Source organism: Hyposmocoma kahamanoa, unplaced genomic scaffold (assembly GCF_003589595.1).
Source record: "Hyposmocoma kahamanoa isolate Upper Pololo Valley unplaced genomic scaffold, ASM358959v1 192, whole genome shotgun sequence".
NCBI lineage: Eukaryota > Metazoa > Arthropoda > Insecta > Lepidoptera > Cosmopterigidae > Hyposmocoma > Hyposmocoma kahamanoa.
The window spans coordinates 11,459,885-11,486,007 of record NW_020653719.1 but is presented as its reverse complement, the minus strand read 5'-3'; the positions used below and the strand labels follow the sequence as shown (position 1 = coordinate 11,486,007).

Below are 26,123 nucleotides of genomic sequence, written 5' to 3'. Positions count from 1 at the left end.
AATTCGAATTCTGTTTATATTTTGTTTCTTGTTTTATTTTCTTCATACCTTTCATTTTAGAAATTTAAGAGTGCACAATGAAGGCACAAAGAACTTAATTTGTGACTTAATTTCTACTCTGTTGGAAATTCTTTCGTCGTTACGTATTTTGATGTAGCCTCTTCATTTGTTTTTAATATTTATCGAATTGACGATTTGTTGACTGTTTTTCTATAGCTTCATTATTCTTTGTTACATAATAAATATCTATATAGATACTGTTCACTGGTTGCAACAGTTGCGCGCTTTTTATTTGTTTTAATGTCAATTTTGATACTATTCTCTATTTCTATGGCCTCAGCTAGAAACTCAATTATAAAGTGTCTTGTGTGGTAGATACACGATATATGTTAGCCGACTTCAAAAACAGGGAGGTTCTCAATTCGACTGTACGTTATTTTTGTATGCATGTTACGCGATAACTCATTTGGGAACCGATTTTGATGATTCTTTTTTTGTTGGAAAGGGGATACGTCAGTAGTGGTCCCATTTAATTTTGAAGAAAATCTACTACTTATAAGGATGGCTGTTCACGTATGAAGACTTATTTTTATAAATAGCGCCTAAATTTTATAAGGAACAATTATTGTAATGGTTGATTTTGCTATGCTCAAATTGAAGGCGTTTTTCTCTTAATGTACGTTAAGCACTGAATACCATTATCTCCTGTGTCCCATAAGTCCCGTACAGTGTGCCATAAGTCCCTTAAGTTCCGGTAACCGATTTCAATAAAATGTGGCTTCATGAACTTCATGAACTTTTGAGGTCAGTTTTGTTAATACTCTGTACTGGGCTCAAGTTATCCTGTTTTCCTAAAATATTGGACTCCAAATCATAGAGATTTAAAGATTCTACGAACGAAATTAGTCGACAACTTTTTATTCTTAAATAGAATAGTTAGAAAATTTCACATAACACATAATCTGTATCATATACTTCATATTATTTTTATAACTTTCATGTGGTAAAAGTGTTAAGGTTTAATATATAATAAAACAAAATTATTCCTATGTATGATGGAAGTACACCCAGTCATTGACAACTGGCTACGCATTGGCAGCAATGTGCAAGCGCGTCCACCGCCCCAGCATCGAGGACTTTCATCTTTCCGACAATGCGCTCAGGATGCTGTTCGTACAGTGCGTGATACGCATATAGCAGTCTACTGCTCCTTGTGAAAAAGTTCGTCAAGTACTGCTATCTTACCCATTTCTACCGCCAAGCAGTAATTTGAGCATTACTGCGTTCCGATTTGAAGGATGAGTGCTGGTGAAATTACAGGCACGTGGGACTTGTCAACTTATGTCTGAAGGTGATGGGAGTGCTCTTTGCCATTTAAAGCTGTGAGCTTGATATTATAAAAAAAATATGGTAACTGTTTATGTTGCATTATCTCTTGCACACAGTATGTTTAAGATTAACATGTCCCTTTTTCAACACTAATAAATAAACATTTTCCCAGGTCGTCCTGATCAAGTCCACAATTGTACAGTGGTGAACGCCTCGCTCACATCGTTTGGAGTTAGGTGCTCAGAAGGATTCAATGGAGGCATGCCACAATCGTTCCTGTTAGAAGTTCGACAGATTGTCACACAGGTTGGTATACAAATTGTCTAAAAAAATTCAAAGCCTTTATCGCGAATTTATTGCATGTCGTATCTCTAATCACTAATTGTCATGACAGACGTTTTTGTACTATTTGTATTATAACTTGTTGATAGATCGCAATATATAAAGGTTACATAGAAAATACTACGCCCTGAAAAAATATCTGATGTTCTGTAATCATTTTATTCTAACATGCTAGACAACACTGCAACTACAACCTAGTCACAAACTATACTATGAGTGCCGCAGCAACGGATTTCGTTACCCTTGCGGGCAACACACCGACCAAAAATCATTTTATCAATGTTAATTTCCCAAATGGTCCTACCGGTAATCGAACCCGAGACCTCTGCATTTAGCACCCTCAGTGCAAACCGTTGAGTCATTGAGCTTGTCATATAAAGAAAAAATATAATAAAGTATATTTCAATATGCGTGTCATTCCACCTTCAAAAGGATCAGTTACCGGTATTATCCATTTTGATATCCCAATACCGGTGTCAATGGAAAACCGATATATTCACCTAAAGGTACCGGTACTCAATAGCGGTTCCCGCAACGATACTAGTTCGCTACGTGTAGCTACAGCCGTAAATCAAGTTGAGTATTTAATTGCATTTAATTAATTAAATATGAAACAGAAGCATGGAAGATACATTTATTCTAATAAAATAGTTCAACTAATTGTTACACAATAACTTATATAATGTTGGAAGTCCTATTATTTTGTGGAAAGAAAATTAGGCACTATTTAACTGAAAATGTATTAATTTATTTTTTTCGACATCTTTCTTTAAAATACGCAACTGACGAAACCTTAAAATCGACATGACACGAGCTTGCGTTATAGACAATTATGTATACAAACTCTAATACCCCCTTTCAATTTCAAGTTTGCTAACAACTTTAAAATTGTTACAAATGAAATTTGGTGCCTACCTACCTATCAAACCAAATTAAAACAAAAAATAACAGACATGTGACATTTGAAAAATAAATAAACAATATGACGTTTCGTTAAAACTTATAAAATGTTCACAAAACACAACTTATCTTTAAAATAATTAAATTTCACTCTGTATATACGCTATATTTTCTTTAGTCTCCACATATTTGACACTCAACATCTTCTTGTCCACAATGTCTTTAATGAAATGTACCTTTATGTCTATATGCTTCGACCTCTTGGTATTTTCATAGTTATGTATCATCTTAATTGCGCTGGTATTATCGCAATATAGAACTGTCTCAAATTTAACTGTATCACTGAACTCTTCATTAAGTTCTTTTACAAATAATAATTCGGAAGCACATGTGGCCGCAGCTATGTATTCAGCTTCGGCAGTAGACTGGGCCACGATTAGTCTAGTAGTAGTCTTAGACGCCCAAGAAATTAGGCTTGAACCATGATAAATAGCCATACCGGTAATACTTTTTCTGTCTTTATCTCAGGCCCAATCTGCGTCTGACAAGCTGATAAAAGTGTTACGTAACTGTTGCCGATACATTAAAACTAAAGTTGAAGTTTCTTCAGGTATCTTAAATTTTTTTATCGGCTTTCCATACTTTTTCCGTAGGTTTATCTGAGTATCTGCTCAAAAAAGATGTTGCATAACAAATATCAGATCTGGCAACCATGCTTAAATAATTCAGACACCCAATTAGTTCTCTGTATGGAACATTCTTTAATATCTCCTCCGATATATCGCTACCTTGAAAATTGTTCTCCATTCCTGTTTCACTTGTTTTGCAGTCAACCATGTTAAATTAAATAAATATTGTTTGTGACATATATAACGTGTTTTCATTTCGTGTAATATCAATACCCAGATAGCTGGTAACATCTCGTAATAATTTCACTGTGTTTTCTATTTTCATTGAATCTCCGATCAACAATATGTCATCCACAAACACAACTAACCAAATGTTATCTTCTGAGTACAAACAAACATCACATTTTGATCTCTTCATTTCTATTTTCTCGCAAAATTTGTTAAATTTTTCGTTCCATCACTTTGGCGATTCTTTAATCCATAGAGAGCTAGAGAGGGCAATATTACACTCCACGCCTTACTTCCAAATGTGACCAAATTGTTAATTTTATTTATTCCATACATCACATTTGCCGGTGTGTCACCACTTAGTGCCGTAGTTGGCGATCTATTTAACTGATACGTAGCACAACATAAAGCTGCATCCCATAAACATTTCGGTAGATTGCTATTTATGCATAAAGCCCGTGTTTTCAACCATCAGCGTTTTATTCATTCTTTTAGCTACGCCGTTTCATTGAGGTGTATAGCTACAAGTAAATTCCTGTTTTATTCCATTTACGCTACAATAATATTTTAGTTATTTTCCCTTAAATTCTCCGCCATTGTCCGTTCTTATACTTTTCACATTTATATTGTTTCGTTTCATTCTGTTTAGATACTGTATTATATACATACTGACTTCACTTTTTAGTTTCATAATATAAACCTCAGTGAAATGCGAATGATCATCTATTATTGTCACATAATACTTTTTACTATTGTTTGTTATTGGGCCGCCTATATCATAGTATACAAGTTCTCCAATGTTTTTAGTACGAGGCAAATCCTGTAGTTCGAACGGCTTCCTCATTGCCTTCGCTTTTATACACGTCTCACACAATTTTTCTGATAGGGGCAGGCCTAGTACTCTCATGCCTCCGAAGTTATGGTGACCTAGCCTTCTATGCCATACATTTGGATCGATTAACTTGGTTAAGAAAGCTTGGGTACCGTTTTGATTCAATGTAAAACGTATCATGAATAGGTTTTCGTTACTTTTGCCACACATGGTTCAGGTAATCATGAAAATTTTAGCAATATCTCTTTCAAATACAACTTTCATCCCCTTATTTAATAATCTTCTTACTGACAGTAAATTGTGTGAGAGTCCGCTTACTATTAGAGTACTACTGTTTCTTCTAATTTTCTGACAAGGCTATCAAATTTGTTAAAATATTCGGTCAGCTCTTCATTTTCTGTACATTTAAAAATCAGTAATTTCTTGTGTAAGTAAATTGCCGATAGTATGCTTATTTGCTCATAAATTTTCCGAAAATTGTCGATCATTTCTTTGGCTGTTTTTGCATTCCGTACATATTCAATGTGTTTATCTGTAAGGCATTGTACAATAATATTTTTGGCTTTGACATCTTTGAGAAAAAATTCGTTGTTTTGTTTTTCATCCATTTTGTCTTGTGACGACTTTTCTAAAACTTTTTTGCCTTGCTTTTCTTCGAAAATACATGATAATCTAAATAAAAATTGTTATTGTTTTTGCCTGCTCACAATTTGTTTTACATTGTTTTTTTTTTACTACTTTCTATTCTTTTCCAATCTGGCTGAGTGGGTTCTGTGGGCCTATAACCTTTTGGAAGTCCTATAAGTTTGTGGAAAGAAAATTAGGCACTATGTAACTGAAAATGAACCATTTTTTTTTTTGCCATCTTTCTTTGAACACAAATACGCAACTGACGAAACCGTAAAGTCAACATGACACGAGCTTGCGTTATAGACAATTATATATACAAATTCTAATATATAACACCGCGCGGTATTATATAGGTTTTAATTATCCAATTAATACCGATACCAGAAGATCCGTGAGTCGATTTCTTGAAAATATAAGTATAATTGAAGGTATCACCGCAAAAGTGGCCTACCTTCAATTTTTTTTTCAGTATTACTTTCAATAATACTAAAGTATATTTTATATTTATAGATGGTATTTTCAGGTATAAAAAATATTTAATTATTACAAAATTCAAGTACTGGTACCGTAGTAAATTATTAATACTAGTTCCTGAAAATACCGATATTCCAAGCTCTACATTTGAGTGAATGCGTTTGGTTGAAGCATCGTGCTGGAAAGATTAGCCAGTCTAGGTGCTATGTTACCGTGTCTAGCTACTACCGGTATGCGCCTGGAGGAGGCTCTTTCCGTTGACTCGTCTCTTAATGCAGCTACAGATAGTATAACTATATTTAGATAATAAAGGATCTTCTAATAAGAGGTTTCATTTTGATATGTAAAAAACAAGTATTTTTAAGCGAAATCATCGGATGCAAAGAGGACGATATGCCATTAATAATGGAAAATAATATCAGTCAAATGGACGCCACGGCTGCGCTTGCAGAACCATATTCTTTTCATCAATTTTTCCATCAACAATTCGCACATTTGCGGCTGTATGTCTTCGATAACTTCACGAATTCCATCCTTGAGATTTTAAATCAATTGTGGGCCTTTGACATAGACCTTATCTTTCACGTAGCCCCAAAGAAAAAAGTCCAAAGGTGGTAAATCACAAGATCTCGGTGGCCAATTGTGATCGCCCCTTCAAGAAATCACACCGTCAGGAAACTTTTCATGCAAAAGAGAGAACTGAGCTCAACACAGAACTGCAATAATTGACGTGTTCGTATTTTTTTGGGAATTACTTATTACCTACATTTTTAAATAAACTGGTTTTATTTCCAGAAAAAATCATTTAGTTGCTACGACACAGAGATACTAAACTCACATTATGGTGAGAATATTGGTCAAAATTTGTGCACGTTAAGTAATTTTAGTACTTGAGTGTTACGAGCACAAATGTCATAATTGCATGCTATTGGCTAATTTAAAGTGTCAAGCGCTACACACGTCTACCCAAATGCGATAAGTGCATAGGCTTTCATTTTAATTGACCGATAATTCTGCAAGCTTATTGTAATAGCTATTGAGTTATAAAGTAAATTACTACCTAATAGTTACACTGTTTTATAAATGCAATGAATTAACCATACAAAGCAAGTTGTTTCTGGAATTCGAAATCAAATTTGAAATTGCTCAACTGTAAAACTTCCAAAAGTGAAGTTAATACAAGTGTGTGCCTAGGCCATAGATATAAATATATATATATCAATACAGTCCTAAAATAAAATAAAAAATCGTCAAATAAGAAGAAGATTAAATCTTCACCAAGGGTCTTACCGTCCCCACTTCAGTTAATTAGACGGTGTTAAACAAAATCTTATTACTCAGGCTTTACCCACTCGGGATCTGTTGAGCTTAATTTAGACTGTATTTTAATAACAATAAAGTTTAATGTACCAGACAATTACACTGTTTACACCGTTTCAACAACACAGGTGTATAGTCTCTCAAATAAATTATACCCTTTTGCGAATGGACGTAACTTACAGTCATGACGGCTAACAGTTATTTCGTCATCATCATTTTGAACCCATTGTGTTATATTACACAATAGGTTCAATTTATTATTAAGTTACATATTGTAGGTTTTGCCCTAGATTGGCAAAACAGACACAGGTTTGAGTCCTGCCAGATCGAAGGAATTTTTGTTTGTGTTCGATCTAAGAACGGTTACATGCGATGCGGCGATAGCGGCCATGCAAACGCGATGCAGTATCCAATCGTCTACATTTACACGTACGCGCGACTTCAGGCAGCGATGTAAACGCGCGACAGTATTTATAATTGCTAGGAATTAATATATAAAATACTAATTACTTTATTCATAAATCATATATATCAATAGGTACTTTGTAAACTTTATAATAGTCGGCTAGGTAAGTATTACGTCTACATAACCCAATTATCTATTATTTACCTGTTTAGACCGTGGCAGAGCTAGCCTAAATAACAAGGGTTTATAGAAATATTCTTTCCACCTGCCTTTACTAGCCTAGCAACGTTTTGTTATTAAACATTCTGTATCGAAATTGACTAGAGTATAGATTAGTATTATACTGTTCTTGACGACGGCAACGGCGCGGACGCGGGCGGCGGGACATGAGCGTTGCGCTTCAATCGCGCGAGCAGGGGATGCGCGTTATGGCAGTCGTAGTGTCGTCCTGTTGTTTACGTACGTTTATTTTTCGATCAATCAAGTCGAGATGTCGTTGAAAGAAATAACTTCAGCAGTTTTAGAAAGACTACCAATATGGAACAGCAAAATTATTAATTCATTACATTTAACTGTTATTTTTGTTAATTGTTTTGTTAAGAATTCCATCGTAAGTATTTTAAGCCAATCACTAAACGCCGATAAACGAATCCGTACGATAATACTATTTAAATACATTTTATTATTTTACTTGTCCCAAGGTAAGGTACATATATTTTCCTGCTGGAAATACTATTCGTTCATAATCAAAATTCGATTCCAATTCTGGCTTTATATTTTCAAGGATATAGTCAAACGTCTCCGGGTTTAGTCTGTGATCTCCGTAATTTAGGTGAAACTTTCTTTTCTTTGTTTTGTAGTACGTGTTCACATCTTTTACCCATAATAACTAAAATAATAATAATAAATAAAAGAACTACTGTAATAATGTAAGTACAGAGAACTAAAAAAAAACCTCAAAAGTTTGTGAACTTACATATATTTGCCAAGTTCTATGGAAATCGATTACCGGAAAGTACGCAAACCCGGATTCATTCCCTAGTTCGCCACTATACGAGACTTAACACAGGAGATAATGGTGTTCACTGCTTAAAGTATACTTAGGGAAACACCCGTCAATTGGAGCATAGCAAAAACAACCATTAAAATAATTGCTCCTTATAAAATTTAGGTGCTATTTATAAAAAAAGGTCACGTCGCTGTATCGACATCGCGCTCACACTCTCGTCACGCGAACAAGGCAGCTTCACCGCATCGCTGTCGCCACCGCGCGGCTGCCGGTCGCTGTTGTCCAGTTCGCTGTCTAACAAAGATCGATATGATATAATTATTAATATTAAATTAACAAACTAGTGGAGTAATTTAACAAAAAATAAATTAATATTATAAATTATTAGCAAAACATTATGATATTTATTAAAAATCAATATTATGAATAATTTTGTTCTATAATTATTTTATAACTAACACTAGCTTCAGTATTTTTCTTACTAACAAATATTATGGATGATAGGGTATTTGAAATAAACGGTTTATTATTACAATTTATGCCCTCCCTGTGTTACAATATGAATAATTAGTTTTCATCAAAATTGTAAGCTTCTTTTATTAGTGTTGTGAAGGACGAGCTTACGTCTAAAAACATTATTGGGTGTTTCTGAATAGTTAAATCTATTTGTCCCGAACCATTTTCTACGTCTGAAGCTCAATTGTATAATACCTGAGTCGCCCAAGTTCTTAAGAACAAAAGACGTGCTGAGAGTCCGTAACGAACGGTTTGCCGTCAATCTTATAAAGTAGAAAATGAATTTAATTTACTTCCGGCTACAACAGATGCTTATGTAATCTCCACAACACAGTCAAAAATAGTACCAGTGTGCCTTCTTCTTCAGACTTTAGTCAACCACTGTTGAGTGTAGGCGTCGAGTATATAACTAGAAATAGAGGCGAAATGAAATTTAAACTATTCTGCCATATCATTACGGTGACAACTGCGCTCCGATTGGCCAGCCCGAATTCGAAAGAATTGACGTGTGTCGTCAATTGTTTCACTTCAAACTGTACTATACAATAGTATATTGTAATAATATGTAGTATAAATAATACAGCTAATAGTTTTTTGATTTTAATTTTCTAATTTACGGTTTCAGCGCAAAGGAGAGTTGATATTTAAAAGTGATATAATGGCCATTTACCTGATGAGTTGCCACGGACGGATGGCCCTTATTTTGTCCCTATTTCTGGTTATATACTAGATGAGTGTAAGCCTCCTCATTTGTACGCCATCCTTTCTGATTTGGACTATCTGCATTCAGGTTATTCCGGTTACTTCTCTTATATCGTTCGTCCATCTATTTCGTTAAATTTCTGGTTCAATTTCCGGCCGGGTCAATGTAGAAAAAGTAACTTTTCTGTGTGGGTGTTCGTTGTATCGTCGTTGTGTCCGTGTTTTTTTTGTATAATATCAAGTGACGCGACGAACAAGTCGTGCACCTGATTGTAAGCTACGCGCATGTCCATGATAGTTGCAGTGATACTCAGAGCTTTAAGTCGCAAAGATCTGAGGAACACTGCTACGACAGCGCCCGTCACCCTGAGACATAAGTTGACAAGTCCCATGTGCCTGAAATTTCATCAGCACCCTTACCCTTCACAACCGGAACGCAGTAATGCTCACATTACTATTAGGCGGCAGAACTATGTAAGGTGGCAGTACTTCCCTGGACGAACTCTTTTACAAAGAGCTCTACTGCTGCTAAACTAAATTTCCACAACATAAGTGCTACTTATTTTGGGATCAGAGCACGTATGTGATATTGTCTAATATTTATATTTATTTATTTATATAGTCCTCTTGCGGCTGATACTTCTGTCACTGGTTATTGGTCTCCTGCTGCTCCACCGGTCATCGGTTTTGCGACTCATATGACCCACCTATCTCCATTTTCTTCGTATTTGTACATAGTGTAGTAAATACAACTTCAGTATTGCAATTATCATCAATTTATTTGGCACTAATATTATAAAGCAACATTATAAGCTATCAATTAGTCTAGCAATGCTATACAGTATCTATAGGGTCCATAAAACTAATACTATTGATTATTGCGAATAGCATCCTTAACATCGACACCATAAAGGTGCTATTAACAGATTAACCAAATTGTATGTGTATTGCCAACTATTACTGAGACGTGGTCATTCACTATAGGCCTCATAAAAAGGTCATACAAAAGAACAATGGAGTTTCTCTGCGAGATCGAATCGCAAATGAGGATATCCGCTATGTTAATGTTTAATATTTTGATCCGCTTTGGATTAAAACTGTTTTAATTAGTTAAATTAAATTGATTATTGACTTTACTCATGTTTTTTAACGTCATTTTGCTATCGTTCGTATCGTATGAGTATAATAAATTTTAGTTCTTCTTATAACCGTTAGGGTCGTTGCATAGTTTAGTAAACGTATTTATAAATATTATTTTTAATCGACTTTAAAAAAGGAGGAAGTTCTAAATTCGACTGTATCTTTTTAAGTGTGCGTTACGCGATTACTTTTTGAACCGGGATTTTGCTGATTCATTTTTGTTGGAAGGAGTACCTGAGTATTGGTGCCATTTAAATTTTAAGAAAATATTCCACCTCTAAGGATGGCAAACTAGAGGATGAATGATGATTCCAATTATAAAGCCAATAAACAAACTTTTGATGTTGGTTTTTTAAATAATAAAGTTATAATTATGATATCGTTGCACAATTTACCGTGTAGTTTAGTAAATGCATTATAAAGGTACTAAATCATTATTGTCCACCATTTTTGAGTCCAAAGAAAGCATTCGTCGACCACGACGACGTTCTCCATTCATCCGACGTCCGTTTATTATGAAAAAATATTCGAAAAGGGATGATATGTTAAAGAAATCCTTATAAATCATTATTTGAAACTCTGTAGCAATAAGCTTGCTGTTGCCTTCATACATATTGATTATGCGCCAACAAAGAATATAGGAGATTTTACCGTATTTTCTTCGTCGGCAAAATAAGAATATTCTGATTATCTTATTCATACTAGGGTATAAATAAGGTATTGGAATATGGACTTTAGCATGCAAATATTAAGAAACTTTTACTAGACTTTTATATAGGAAAATTATTGGTTATGATAATTTTGGTTTTCATTTACTTCATGTTAAATACGTTATCTGAGCTGGGTGTCTTTTTCTTTTTTATGAGAATAAGTAATGAGACGAACTAGTCGTACGCCTGTTGGTAAGCGACACGCCTGTCCATAACAGTTGCAGTACCACTCAGAGCTTTAAATCGCAAAGATCTGAAGGCACTGCCACTGTGCCCAACACGCTGAGACATAAGTTCAAAAGTCCCATGTGCCTGTAATTTCACCAGCACCTTTAAAACTGGAACGCAGTAATGCTCATATTACTGCTTGGCGGCAGAAATAGATAAGGCGGCAGTATTTCCCTGGGCGAACTCTTCCACAAGGAGCTCTACTGCTACTTCGTCGTACAGCTTCCACAATGCAAACCTTTGGCCATCGAGGTCGTCAAAATAAATAAAAACGTCAAAATATAGAACGTTTCAATTGTTTCAAGGACCAATTTGTAGGGTCGGTGCCCTCACTTAGGTATCCGCTATATGTTCTAACTCCTATACAAATAGTGGATACCTAAGTTAGGTCACCAACTGTACAAACACGATATAATACTATATCAAAGCATTACAATGTATTTTTTTATACCTGCAGTATAGTGCATTGTGATGTTCGGCGATACCGCCGTCCGTAAAGCTTTCTTTCGCAAGGGTTGTCAAACGTTGAAAAAAAATTGTGATTATTATTGTAACGTAAACATTTATTAAAAATAAGAGTTAAGTAATCATGATTTACCTCTTAGATGTTTTCAGTTTTCTGTTGTTAAATTTAACAATAATACAATGTATTGGCATCCGGATGTACAATTTAATCACAAATTAATCAAGGAAATAAGTTTGTACTTTACCTAATAAGTCTAATTATTAATCTGAAATATTATTACGGAACTATATTTCGATGTTGAATTACATCTGTACACAATAGTTTTGTGTGCACCATTACATTACATGTAATAGTTTCCGTGGAATGTGCGGAACGTATTTAATATTATTTTAAAATCCGCACGCGTCAGCCCTTGGGGCCCGCGGCGCCCGCTTCCCCGCCTATACCCCTCCATTGTTCTGCGCAAGTACATTTATTGTATAACTGTATGGTTTGTAGTGACTTTAGTATATGAGCTATTCGCGCTTCTGGCGCTACCACTTACTATTAGGATTCCCGTTTATTATTATTATTGATAGCCACGTTGAGGCAACAGACGTTGGTTCGGGAATCCGTCTTTACATTTGTTCGATCTTTGTATCTTTTTTTAATGGTATTGATGGTATACACTATATTGCTTGCTATCGTGATGAAAGGATTTGTCAATCGATATATGGTATGCACTTGCCGATTATTGCCCAGGTGTCACCAGACGTACAGGAAAGGAATGGTATGTCGTGGGCAGTGACTCCTTTCGTGTATCCGTTCCATTCGATATTTGTATCAATAATAATAATAAACTAGTGAAGTGGATTAGAAAAGATATCATTATATTCAATAAAAATAAATATTGCAACTTTGTTAATTAAATTTTTATTGAATTGATATTCAATTATTTTTTGTGAAATTACTCCACTAGTTTGTTATAATTGTTAATACAAAGATCGAACACCCAGCAACTTGCATTATTGCAACTTTGTATTATGCTTAAATATGCCAGTCGGGCGTACCTAAGCTTCTTCAATTTTCTATAGAACTTAGAGATCTTCTATATTCAAGTCAATTTTGAACCGACTTCTCAAAAAGAGGTTCTCAAATTGACAGAATTTTTTGTGTGTATGTTCGCGATTACTCCGGCGTGAACCGATTTTGATGTTTCTAAAGAAGGTACCTCAACATTGGTGCCATTTAAATTTGAAGAAAATATTCCACCTCTAAGGGTAGCAAATTAGGGACTAAATCAGGTTTATTGGATTTTAACTGTATTATTTAAAAGTATAATTATTTAATTAATACAAAGTCCATGATTTCAGTGAATGCGTGTCCATTTGATCAAAATCAACTTCTGTTATATTGGAGAGATACAGAAAATATGTCCCGGCCGTCTTCTCTTATTTATTTTTGCGTATTCCTTATATTTATAGATAATATTGATTGTAAATATTGATTATGTGTTTTCGTGTTTATTTTACTATAAATCCCAGTAATCTTACATACATTTTTCTATTTATCAGGAGATAGTAGCCAACGTCTCCAGTCCAGTACCTCGTTTCACAGCCGTCGGTCTAATACCTGGCACCACATATGCAGCTGCTGTCCTCGCATATAATGCCAAGGGACGGGGAGACCCTTATCCTCTGAGAGCCAGCACTTTGCGACCTCCGGAGAAACATCATGTTCATGATAAAAGTTTGGGTGAGTATAAGTACTTTGATGGTGTAAATACTCTCTATTTTTGATTTAGTTCAGTAAAAGTGGAAGTAAATTAATTTGCTTCGGCGGTGTTCGCCGTGGAATTTATATCGTGAGAACAAGCTGCACTTGTGTTGAGCTGTTAAGCTCATTTTTCGACCGAGCGTCAAACAATCAACACCCCTGAAGATCCGTCATAGAGAGGCGAAACACTTTTGATGGCGGTATCTGTGACTATAGTTGCGCTTGTGTTATTTATTTTATTACTTTTATCCGCTCACGCGATGCGCTCCTCCTATCGCAAAATGGCGGCTGTTTGGTTTCGCAAATTAGAAAAGCATTCAGTTTAAATACAAGTTTTTATAAACAAAAATTATTATTCTGCATTGCTAAATAAATACCCTCCGTACTACCATCAAAAACATCTCAAATAAAATACAGTAATACACCGCAAATCCTGCACTTAAAAAGCACTAATGAAATTTTTGGTGTACTTGGATAAATATGATAATATTCCGTTTGAGTGGTTCTAACGTTTACCATGAAATTACTCCTTAAAGTATAGTTTATAAACATTTATATTCAGGGTAAACTTAAAAAACGCTACTTACGGTATGTTTTCAATAAATGAACACCGAAATCACCAGCCCAAACAATAACACACACGATTGTCGTGACGTATTTTTGAAGTTGTTTATTTTTTTTAAATGACAGACCCAGGCATTAAAAACTTTATGGTTTGCTAGAGTAGTTACCGAAATAGCAATTAGTATTAGTTCTTTTACCTGTTATAACTTCGATATCCGATAAATCGGTATAAAATCATCATCGGCACCTCTAGGTGTGGTATGCGTCTACGGATGATGTATCGCGTGAGCGGTTAAACCTACCTTCACTTTGCTGAGTAGCAAATTTCACCACCGTCTACCCAGTTATACGATCCACGTCCCATTAATACGGGCACGGGTGGAGACACGTGAGAGATGAAATAAGATGAGAGGAGGCATACGAGGCTTTAAGCCATAGTCCACCACAGTGGCTCAATGCAGGTTCAGGACTCCACACGTTTTCCGTGGGTTGTGAACCTTCTTCTACGTGCAGGTTTCACTTACATTCATCAATGTTTCTTGCTTCACTTACATTCATCAATCTTTTCATATCTCTCTATTCTTCTCACTTCGCACTCCAGCATTTTCAAAAATACTATCGATATGATCTGAAAATGATTTTCGTGGCCATCCTTTTTCAATGTTGCCTTCTATGTTAGCTGTATGTTATTGCTTCGTTAACCTACATTAATTCATCTGCTCAATTTGCTCAAACCATCTCTTTTACTAGTACTTTTATCTATTGTTATCACTATGTCCTCTTTCAAACCACATCATTCATGGATTACAGTGTTCTTCCCTCTATCATATATTTTATTATTACTTAATAATATGCAACATGCTTTTACCTTTGTCAATTATAAAAACAAATAGCAGCAGCAACAAATATGAATTCATTTTAACCACAATTTTATTCGAAAGATGTAGTCGTACAATTTCGCTCGCGAATACCACTTAAGCCATAAGAGTTTTTGTTAAAGTGGCTGTAAAAATATTTCATGCCCTGGAAAACATAGTTTCCAAAACCAACATTACTGGAGTGCGAACTTTAAAACTTTTTAAAGCATAATGTCTTTTTAATCTTTTTTGAATCTGTGTGCTTTACGTGATGTATAGCTTATTCGTGGTTTATAGTTTGTTTTTTAATATTTGTTCTGTTCTTCATATAGACAAAGGTATTTCAACTGAGTCATTCCGATGGCTGGTAGCTGTTCCATTACCCAATCATTCTAAGCCTGATAAATTGTGTGAACACTAAGTTTAGTTTTGAACTTGTAAGCATAATGTTATAAAATATGACGCTGACATCAATGTATTAAATATTTTTAAACCTATTTTTGTTGTTATTCAAAAAGATATTAATTTAGAAAACACTTCACCAGATCTACCTCGAACAGCCTTTCAAATGTCAGGGGCAATGTCAGCAGCCGTTGGAGGGGGCGGAGTCCTTATGGTGGTTTTGGTCCTCTTCATGATAGCTGTACGTCAACGTTGCGCCAAAAGAAAACCTCGGTCTGCTCCCCCGCCATCTTCCCAACCTGCCTCTCCTGATAAATTAAGGGAAAAAGATGACAGTGAAAGTGATGACAGAAATCCCGATATCATACCTTCGGATACTGATCAGATGCAGGTTTGTATTGTGAGTAATTTTTATCCTTTTTAGTTTTGTAGCTGTTGGATATTTCTGAAGGCCCAAGTCTGATCAAAGACATCACTGGAAGAATACGAATGAGATTATACGAAGATAACATCCAAGGGCCTTTGTACAAAAAAATCGTCACCATAACTTCTGTCCTAGCGTATAACCTTCAGCTATAAAGTTGTAGATGTACAAACAGTACGAAAACAAATAAGTAACATTTTGAAACGGATCTAAAATATCTTTGACACCCGTTTAATCGTACAATGTCCGAAGGAGAAGTGACAAGCTGGAGTTTGTTCCGCAGATGGATTATTACCGGCAGCAGCAGGTATCGACGATATCACCACCTCTAGGCACCAGAGGGCCTCGAGGCAGTGTTGCAGGAGTCCGAGGGGGGCTTCCAGGGTACTGTGCTTTGAGGACAGCCCCACCTCCTTCGCATCAGATGCATGAAGCTCCTGTAAGTATTACTTTTCATACTTTAACTTGTACAGACTCACACAACATATGAAAGACTTGATCATCGTTAAGATAGCTTAGAGCAAGGACACCTTGTGGAGATACCATTTCTTCGATGACAGAATAAGGAAATAAAGAAAGTAGACTATAAGACAGAGATAATAGAAATAAGAGTTAGAAATCTGTGACGAGCAGAGTTATATCGGAAATCAAGTACCTATAACAAAAGACTTAAATTGCTTTTATGGCAAATAAAAATGAAACTGTCTATATTGGATTTCTCTATCACTATCCTTTCTTCACAGAATGCAACATCAGGAATCCCTCCACCTGCCAGATTCGCAGCAGGCTCGTGCACTTTGCCACGCGGTTCTACCATCTCTGCGCCACCAAGCGACTCCCGCTGCGGAATCCCCCTCCAGCATTTGCGCACTCTCCCGCGCCCCATACCTGCCCCTGCGCCGGCCCCCGCGCCCCGCGCACCTCCTCGTGATACACCACTCTGACAGACAACGCAACTTTAGGACTTGTGTAAATAAAAAAACAGTGACGAATGACTAGTGATGTGAAGTGCTCAAGCATTTTTTTAAAAGATTGTGATTGATAAAGTTTCAATGTGTGGGATTGCAGTGATGGGTTTTAGTTTTTGAAGCTCGAAAATTTTTTTGAAATCTTTAAAAGTTTATTGTTTTTTTTTCAAATTTTTTGTTAGAACACTGACCTAATAATAGTCGAATTTCGCATAAGGTAGGTAGGATAAAAATGAATGAAAATTGTGTTAAAGTTTGTTTGTATATTCATTGTAAATAAAGCTATAATAATCCAAGAATTAGAATAATTAAACTTTGAAAATCAACATTAAATTAAAAATACGTAATGGTAAAAAAGATTGAAATATCAAAATATATATAACAGAATATTTAAATTGTTCTTTTTTTAAAATTGTAGCGAGAATATTATAAAACTACTTTCAGTCATAAATGGTTGTGAAATGTCAAAAGATGCAATTTTATTAATCGCCATTTGTTTTTAGTAAAATGTTAATTAAATTTTAGAGTAAAATACATACTTTTACCCAACACAATTTCGTTAACAAAACTTGTTTAAAATAGATATGAATATACAATTTTATTAAAATTATAAAGTTTTTGTGAAATAAACCGCGGTTTCGTTTCAAACAAAGACAAATTAGTTTCCGTTACTACTACAAAATGATATTTAGTTAATTTTGTCAAAGAGTGATTATGTAAATAACAGTTGTACTGTAAATATGTTTTGTAACACTTTCATATTTGTGTCTTAAAATAATACATTTTGAGTCGCAATTGAAAATGCCATTTCACAAAATCTATTGCTAAACATTTCGATGAAGAATAAAAATCCCTGCATATTTGTAAGCCGGGATAAACTTGTACTGTGAAGATGTAATACATCATAATAGTAACTTAGTCCATGTTCAGTTACATAATTTTGGCGAAATATAGAGCACATCCGTGAATAGTTGGCAAATTGCTACAATTTTTACGCCATTACCGGTATTTCGCCGATATCAAACATCGATGTAAAAAGGACAACACTATTAAAAACTATGGAGTATATATACATAAAATTTAAATCATCGAACTCTAAAAGAATACTCTATTAAAACGTAGAAGTGAATTGCGATTTTATTTGAATCCGGATATTTGATGTCCGATTTTGTTGCTAGGTAATAATTTTATTGATTGTTCGGGTTGCGGCAAAATTTTTGATTACATTATTTAGTATATTTATACTACGCGTAATATGCTAGATGTACGTAGAATAATATTCAGAATAATAATTATACTTGTTTTTATAAATGTAACAGCAGAAACGATTTAGTGTATTTGCACTAAATTCACCAATATTTTGTATTCTCTAAATTCCTTTCGTGTAATAGAATTTGCGTGACTAAATCCCTAAATCCTGATTAGCATGTTTACACGGATCGACGTGTGGCCATCTACCCGGCTACAGTGTAAACACTGAGTCATTTGTCGACCGAGTTGACTAGGTGTAAACTCAGTCAGGCGATTTGGCCGCTTTCGGCAAGCGATGGCCAACCAAACAAGTTTCAAAACTCCCGTATTGGAGGCCGGGATATAGCTACCTACCCGATCAATCGGTTGGACGTTTCGAACGATTTATTGAGTGGAAGGCGGCAGTTGACTCAGTGTAAACAGCGCGTCGACTGCCCCGGCTTCGTCAGTCGAATTCGTTTGCCGCAAGAGTCTACTGCACCTTCTTCGACAAGGCGAAATAGTCTGCCGAAGATGGCAGTCGACTCTGTGTAAACACGGTATTGCAAAATGTTCACGTGTGTGGTCTTGCTGAAAGACAAAAGATACATACTGAACTGTATGACCCAATCCTTTTTCAATGCCTAAAATGAACTTACGTAACAAGATTGCCCAGTCAGGGTCACTGCTGCTTCTCGCATTTAAGCGGGTTAAGAGAACATGCTTATAGAAACCTAGTAGTGACGTCACTATTCCACATTGTATTCAAATGCAATCAAGAAATTTGTCGCAACTTAAAACTTTTGCTTAAGTTTGTTCGTTAATGTAAATAGTTTACAAAGTCTTTCTAACTGTCAGAATGTTTTCAATAAACTATTGGAAAACGAAAATAAATGGGAATATTCGCAAAACCTATAAGATTTTCATTTTTATCCGCCATATGTATATTGTAACCTATCCTTTTTTATCTGTTGGTGAACGAAAAGAAATAAGTTACACGCCCATTTACACGACAATAAATTATTATTCTCTGACACGTGACAATATTCGGTGACTTTGAAATATCTTTCTGAATTATTTGATGAAAAAAAGCGTTAGGAAATGTAAAAGAAACGACGTGACAGTTTATGAAAATTCATTCTCTACGACGGCATTTGGGCGAACAGCGTTTACATAACTGAAATATACAGTAAATAGAAATAACAATGGATATAAATATAATTAAAATCGAAATACAAAAAAACAGGTCAGACTTAGGGTATCATCAAATTAGAGGCTTATAGAAGCGATGCAGTGGCGCGTGTGTGACTTGGCTGCCGCACCGCTATTGATTTTCATAGAATATCTGAATGTATGGAAGCGCAGTCGCAGCGCTGCGACTGCGACGCAGACTCAATATATATTGCGGCAAAACGGAATGGAAGCGAATTTTTGTAACGATGTACATAGCGTAATGAACTTTATGGTCAATTGTGTAACGTATAAATTAGATACGAGCCAAAAATCGCGAAGATTCTGCAGCTGCCGTCGGCGACGCCTGGCGAATCCGGGGAAAGTGGTGCGAAGGCAGGCGCAGTGTGACGTCAAACATCGACGCTATATTACAGCCTCAAGACGCAGTCGCAAGAAAACTTGCGAATGCTCGAGCATTCTCGTGAATGTTCGAGCATTCCGGCGACCGCGCGCTCTTTTTTTTACATCACGTGACGGGACGAACAAGTCGAGCGCACGATGGTAAGCTACACGCCTGTTGCAGTGTCAGCCAGAACTTTAAATTGCAAAGATCTGAGGGGCACTACCGCTATGCCCGTCACCCTGAGACATAAGTTGACAAGTCCCATGTTCCTGTAATTTCACCAGCACCTTCTTCATTTTTCTTCTTCATTTCACTTTAACCTTCAAAACCGGAACACAGCAACGCAAGCAACATTTTGACGTAAATTAAGCCTAAGAACTCTAAGAAGTAACTGCGGCGCTTCTATTAGGCGGTTATCACACTGCACCGCACCCCGCGACGGAGCGCGGAGCTGCGCTTTTGACGTTGTACTGAAGTACCTCAGTTTGTATGGAAAACACGCGCCGTCGAACATTGTGACAACGCTTCGTTTTACCGGGCCCCGTGCGGAGGGACGCGGCGAACCGCAGGGTAAGGCACACTCCGCACTACCGCGCAGATTTTTAAGCTTAAGGACATGTTCAGTTTTCTACAATAGATCTCGACGTCGATAAATTTATATTTCCTATTGAAAATCGACCAAATTTTTCTTCATATTTTCATAAATCTTTGTAATGAAGTTGAAATTATCAATTTATCGATCTGGATCGTAAAAAAGGATGTATCCAATATTTTCGGTGTCTTTTTATTTGAGTAAAGAAAAACCAAATAGCCAGTACAACTGCAGCGACCTGAATGAATTCTGTATTATTAACCATTCTTGTCAAAGAAAGATCTCGGCTATATATACAATCACTACGGCGAACAACTGCGAAGCGAGTACTTTAAGTGACGCGGGGCCACTAGACCGCTGCCTCCGCGCAGATTAAACTGCGCGTTGACGCAGATCTGTGTCTCGGCCACCGCGCGCGTGATTCCGCATCCCGCGCTCCGTCGTGGGGCGCGGTGCAGTGTGATAATCGCCTTAAGCGTCTAATTGGCAGGCGTCTAATTCATAGGCAGAGAATCTATATAACATCGTGCAAATCAACTTGCCTTAAGAAATTTATTAAAAAAATAATATTTGTCCCAATGCGCTGACACAATGCGGATCCCCAATCCTTGTGTTGACACTTTTTCCAAAGGTTATAATATAAACCTTCTTCACCGCTAGCGAAAAGTTTTTCTACTAAACATTCACAAATACACCTGTCAGAGTATAACAGTAAGGGAAACGTTGAGAGAACCCTCATTACTGACTTAGTCAAGCATTAAAAAGAAACGTTCGTGGATTGATAATTGACCTATTCACTCTTCGTTATCAATTCCTAAAATCGGCAATGAAATAAGAACGTCAGATGATTGCAATTAATTCGTTTCTTCACTTTTCACAGTAAAGGCAGGAAATTCCACTCCAACTCTATGGTGACAAAACTAAATATATTGCACTGACTATGACTAAAGCCACTCAACCTTGCCATGACGCCTACTCTATTTTTGCGCAGTCATGCTTGAGACCTGAAATGCCCGGTTGTTCATGTCCTAAAATAGAAAGGTCCACCCTTATCAAATATCTAGGTGTCCTCCTTGATTGTACAATGTCCTTTAAGAACCACATTGATGCAATAAGTTACAGATTACGTAAGCTGATTTTTGTGTTTAAAAAATTACGTCAAATAGCAAATACTAGCACCCTTCGTATTGTGTACTTGGCACTCGGTCAAACTTTACTGTCCTATTGTGTTTCTACCTAGGGTGGAGCTGCTAAGTCTCATATGTTGCAGCTTGAGCGAGCCCAGAGAGCTATCCTAAAGGTTGGATGGAATCTTCCACGCCTCTATCCTACTAAAGATCTGTTCCTAAAATGTCAGGTATTATCTGTACGCCAAATTTTCTTATTGCACTGTCTTCTTGAAGCACACTCCCTTGTTAATTACAATCCTCTATTGGTCAAGGACAGACGTCGCTTTGCCATTTATCCCAAATTTCATGCTAAGTATAGCTTTACACAGAAATTTTTCTGTTTCCTGGGAGGTCACTTGTACAACTACATCAATTCTAAAATCTACGTTTATAATCTGTGCAGGCATGATTGCAAATTTACATTGATGAAATGGCTTTTAACATTGGACTATGACACTAGTGAAAATGTAATAAAAGTCACTAAATAAATGTAATTATTTTCAATATTATTATATTATATTATTCAGAACTCGCACACACGCTTACATACACACACACACTCTCACACACACACACACACACACACTCACACGCACGCACACACTTACACACACACACACACACACACACACTCACACACACACACACACACACACACACACACACATACACACAAACACACACAAATTTCACTCACGAAACATCTTCATATCTTTCCTTTTAGATTATATAATTACCTTTTGAAAACTAAATAAATAAATTGTAACGGGGTGGGAGCCTGGAGATTTGTAACACAGGTCTAGTTACCTAGTACGAACTCCAGACTCTCGCTTAAGGTAGCTAACTTTAGTCATTATTAAGTCTTGTTTAACATATAATTATAATGTACAATCTTCCTTATGTGAGAGTGAATAAATAAATAAATAAATAAAAAATAGCCGATTGCTACATAAATTTGGAAGTACCTATATAACAATTCGTGCTAATCCGGCTCCACGCACTTGCCGTTTGGCGCAAGCCCCAAATGTCTACAAACACTTGGCTTGCAAGCGCACTAGTGGGCTCCTGAGAAGCAAGAATGGCGGACGTCGAATTTGTGTCTGCTATTACGTGCGAAACGTGCATCTGCTACTGTTTTGTCTTTATGATCCTTATGCTTCGGATGCCAAATACAGGATGTTGCTTGGTAGCACTCCAGAAATAATAAAATACTCTCCATTAACCAGTCACCCATTTTCCAAATTTATAACCATGAAAAGCTATCACTCCCAGAATATAATAGTTGTTTTTAAATTCTTTCCGCTAAGGAAAAGGCAAAGGTCTAAAACCACACAGCCGTATCTCTATAGACAGTGCAGCGTCATTTTTTTTAAATATAATATTATACTATTATAATATAATATTATAATATAATATTATTAACTGCCTCCGTGGCCGAACGGTTACCATGCCGGACTGCCACGCAGAGGCCCCAGGTTCGATTCCCGGGCCGGGAGAAATATTTGTATGGCCTACATTTATTTCTCTCGTGAGTTTGGGTGTAATTTGTGGTTGTCCATGTGTGTGTCCATGGCACCCGCGACACAGGGTTTTCCCTAGTGCGGGGCTATTTTTTTTTTTATTTATTTATTTATTTATTTATATTCAGGTTACTGAGACCCATAGATACATACCTTACAGACTAACATACATAACAATATAAAATAACACTAATTACTAATTTAACACGTATTTAGGTTGTCGGCGACGTGTGGCGCCATCTGGTGTCAGGCAACCGGCCACGGAATCGCCGGTATAGGACACCCTTCGGCCAGAACTCCTCCTTCATGAAGGTCGACAGATGTTCGGTCGGCACTCTCACCACAAACGAATTAAAGTTCACGTAGTGGCGGGACTCCAACCGCTCGACCCTCAGGGTGTATTTGGATTTCAACCTGATGTACTCCACTATCTCCTCAGACTTCGTGGAGTAATGCAGGCGTGACAGGTACAGCGGCGTTGTCGGGATTGCCGGACGCAGCAAAAAGTTGGACCCTGTCGGTGCAGTGCCGCACAGGTTACGGCTGGTGGGCTTCCTCTTCTTCTTCTCCACCTTTGTGAAGCCGTCATCATCGCACCGGGCCGTCTGCCTCTGTGGTTTTGCAACTTCAGAGACAGGTACACGAGGTTTTTTCATCCCCTTCGTTGATAGCTGCCTGGCTTGTGGTTGTGGAGCAACGGGTCGGTTAACAGCTGCGACAGCGGCGTAATCACGTGGAGGGGTCAACGTGTTTACGCGTGACGTCTCCGCCGGAGCGGACAATCGAGGGGCGGGGCGCGGGGAAACGCGCTCAGCGACAGCGGTCGGTGACGCATCCGTATGGGCCGACTCAAAACTGCCGATAGATGCATTATGTGCCCCGCGACGAGTATTCACGTTACAGGCCTCGGGTGACCTACTTACCGAAGTTGCACTACTCAGTAATACAACTTGGGCACGTAACTCACAGATGGTGTTATCCGAAGCCTCCAATTTACATTGCACTTCGGCCAGACTTGCTTTCAGGGATGTGATGTCCTTAAGCAGCCTAGTGACATCGACATGGTCAAACGTGACAGGGGGCAGCTTGTGCAGCTCCTTTGCCACGAAAGCAGGCACGTCGTCTGGGTCGGTTTCCTTTAACATCGTTATAATGTCCTGGATACTCTTCGTTCCTCCATCCCTCCGGCGAGATGGCATCTGCTCGGCCTTGCCAAGCACACGGAAAAGCAGCGCCTTGCCACTGCAAATCTCATCTTCTTTAAAGTTTGATTTGCAGATCTGCATGATGCTGACCTCGTCCATAGTGTCGATGGCGTGTTGTATGAACGCCAGCAGTTCATTGGCTATGAGTTGTTGGGAACCCATAGTCAATTACGCGCAGCGGTCATTACCGCTATGTTGAGTGTGTGCGTTATTATTATACAGCATATCTATAAACCCAAAGTAGCTTGAAAAAAAGTCTATATATAGTTGTTAGTATATTACAAATAACTTTGTATATGTAGGATTTTTCAAAAACTACACAAATACAGATAAACAAGTATAACAATTTCTATTAACAACTATGGGTCAAGTTCGTACCTTATAACCAGTGAAAACCACTATACCTTACGGGTAATGCGTTCACCCTCAGAAATATCACGAGTTACGTGGGCCGCAACTAAGCTAGGATTACCGTTTTTTGTTTTGTATAGTGATGGGACACGTAACTAGAAAAGTAACTGCTACTTTAAGTTTTATTATACACACATCAAAAGTGTCTAGGGATCAAGTACGTTTAAGAGTATTGCTGCAATTAGGATTAATTATATATAACTTTTTTGTATCGCTATTGATACTTTTTAGTGAGTTTTAACATTTAAATAAGGAATATTGTTTAAAATTCGATAATAAGAAGAAAATCGATTGTCAATGTGGTTTTGTATAAAAATGAGTTATAGCGTTTTGACAAAATCATTACAATATCTGCATCGGAACCGAAACAATTTACATTATTATGGAGAGACGACATCATTTAACCCGAGAAGTGATGATGCGAGCCGTCGGAATGTTGGAAGCTGGTTCCAGGCAACGTGCTGTGGCTTTCACTCTTAACACTACACAGAGCGTCAGAAGTCGCCTCTGGACGCGCTATCGCATGACGGGCAGCGTGGCCGAGCGACATGGAGGACGATCTCGCATCACGACTCGCAGACAGGACCGGTATATCCAAAATACTGCTCGACGGAATCGTACCATGACCGCCATGATGTTGGTTACGAGGCTCCACAGCTCCTCAGGCTTGCTAATAAGCGATCAAACAATCCGAAATCGTTTACGTGAAGTGGGTCTGCGATCCCGAAGGCCGCTCAGAGTTCCACCTATTGCACCCTGCAATCGCAGGACCCGTTTACGATGGGCTCGCGAACACAGAAACTGGGAGGAAGAAGACTGGCGCTATTTGTGCTTTTCGGATGAATCCCGCTTCGGTATGAGACCGGATACAAGACGTACTCGAGTTTGGAGAACATCTGGACGTCATGAACGTTTGAGATATTGTCAGGAAGTTCATCCATATGGTGGGGGAACAATAATGATATGGGGCGGTATTTGGATCGGCGGAAGAACCGATCTCATTTGGATCAGGGGTAGCCTCAATGCTCAAGTTTACGCACAGAGGATTGTTTCAGATGTTATCATCCCTTTGCGAGGCCACTTGGGTGATTTATTTCAACTAATGCATGACAACGCACGTCCACACACGGCTAGAGTCGTAACACGCATTCTTGCCGAAGCTCGTATCAACGTTCTGCCGTGGCCTGCTCAATCGCCAGACCTCAATCCAATTGAGCACGCATGGGATATGCTTCAAAGAAGAGCTGTGCCGAGTATGCATACCGTACGTACTCTACAACAATATTTTGACTTGTTATAAAACACATGGGCGGCCATTCCTCAAAGTGATTTTGATGAACTCATCTTAAGCATGCCAAATCGCTGTAATTGTGTGATTCGTGTTAATGGTGGAAATACAGATTATTAGTTTTCTTATCTTTACAATAAAAATGAGCAAAATCATCATTTTCGCCATTTTTTTGTCATTTAATTGACGCCGTTAATTTGAGTTTTTTCCCACAATTTGCAAAAACATCAATTTTAGTTTATTTTAATTAAATATAGGGGTAAGCGGTTAAATAAAACATAAGCATTAAAGTAAGAAGTCG

General features: G+C 37.2%; 1 protein-coding gene across 1 annotated transcript in view; it reads left to right on the top strand.

Annotated features, from left to right (window-relative positions):
* The window catches only part of LOC113226689 (hemicentin-2), a 79,957-nt gene extending 62,831 nt beyond the window's left edge, over positions 1-17,126 (top strand). The window contains exons 12-16 of the mRNA XM_026459411.1: positions 1,502-1,635; positions 13,415-13,595; positions 15,583-15,830; positions 16,147-16,302; positions 16,607-17,126. Of these exons, the coding sequence (XP_026315196.1) occupies positions 1,502-1,635; positions 13,415-13,595; positions 15,583-15,830; positions 16,147-16,302; positions 16,607-16,807 (920 nt within the window). The 3' untranslated portion in view covers positions 16,808-17,126. The remainder of the gene's footprint in view (positions 1-1,501; positions 1,636-13,414; positions 13,596-15,582; positions 15,831-16,146; positions 16,303-16,606) is intronic.
* Positions 17,127-26,123: the final 8,997 nt, after the last annotated feature.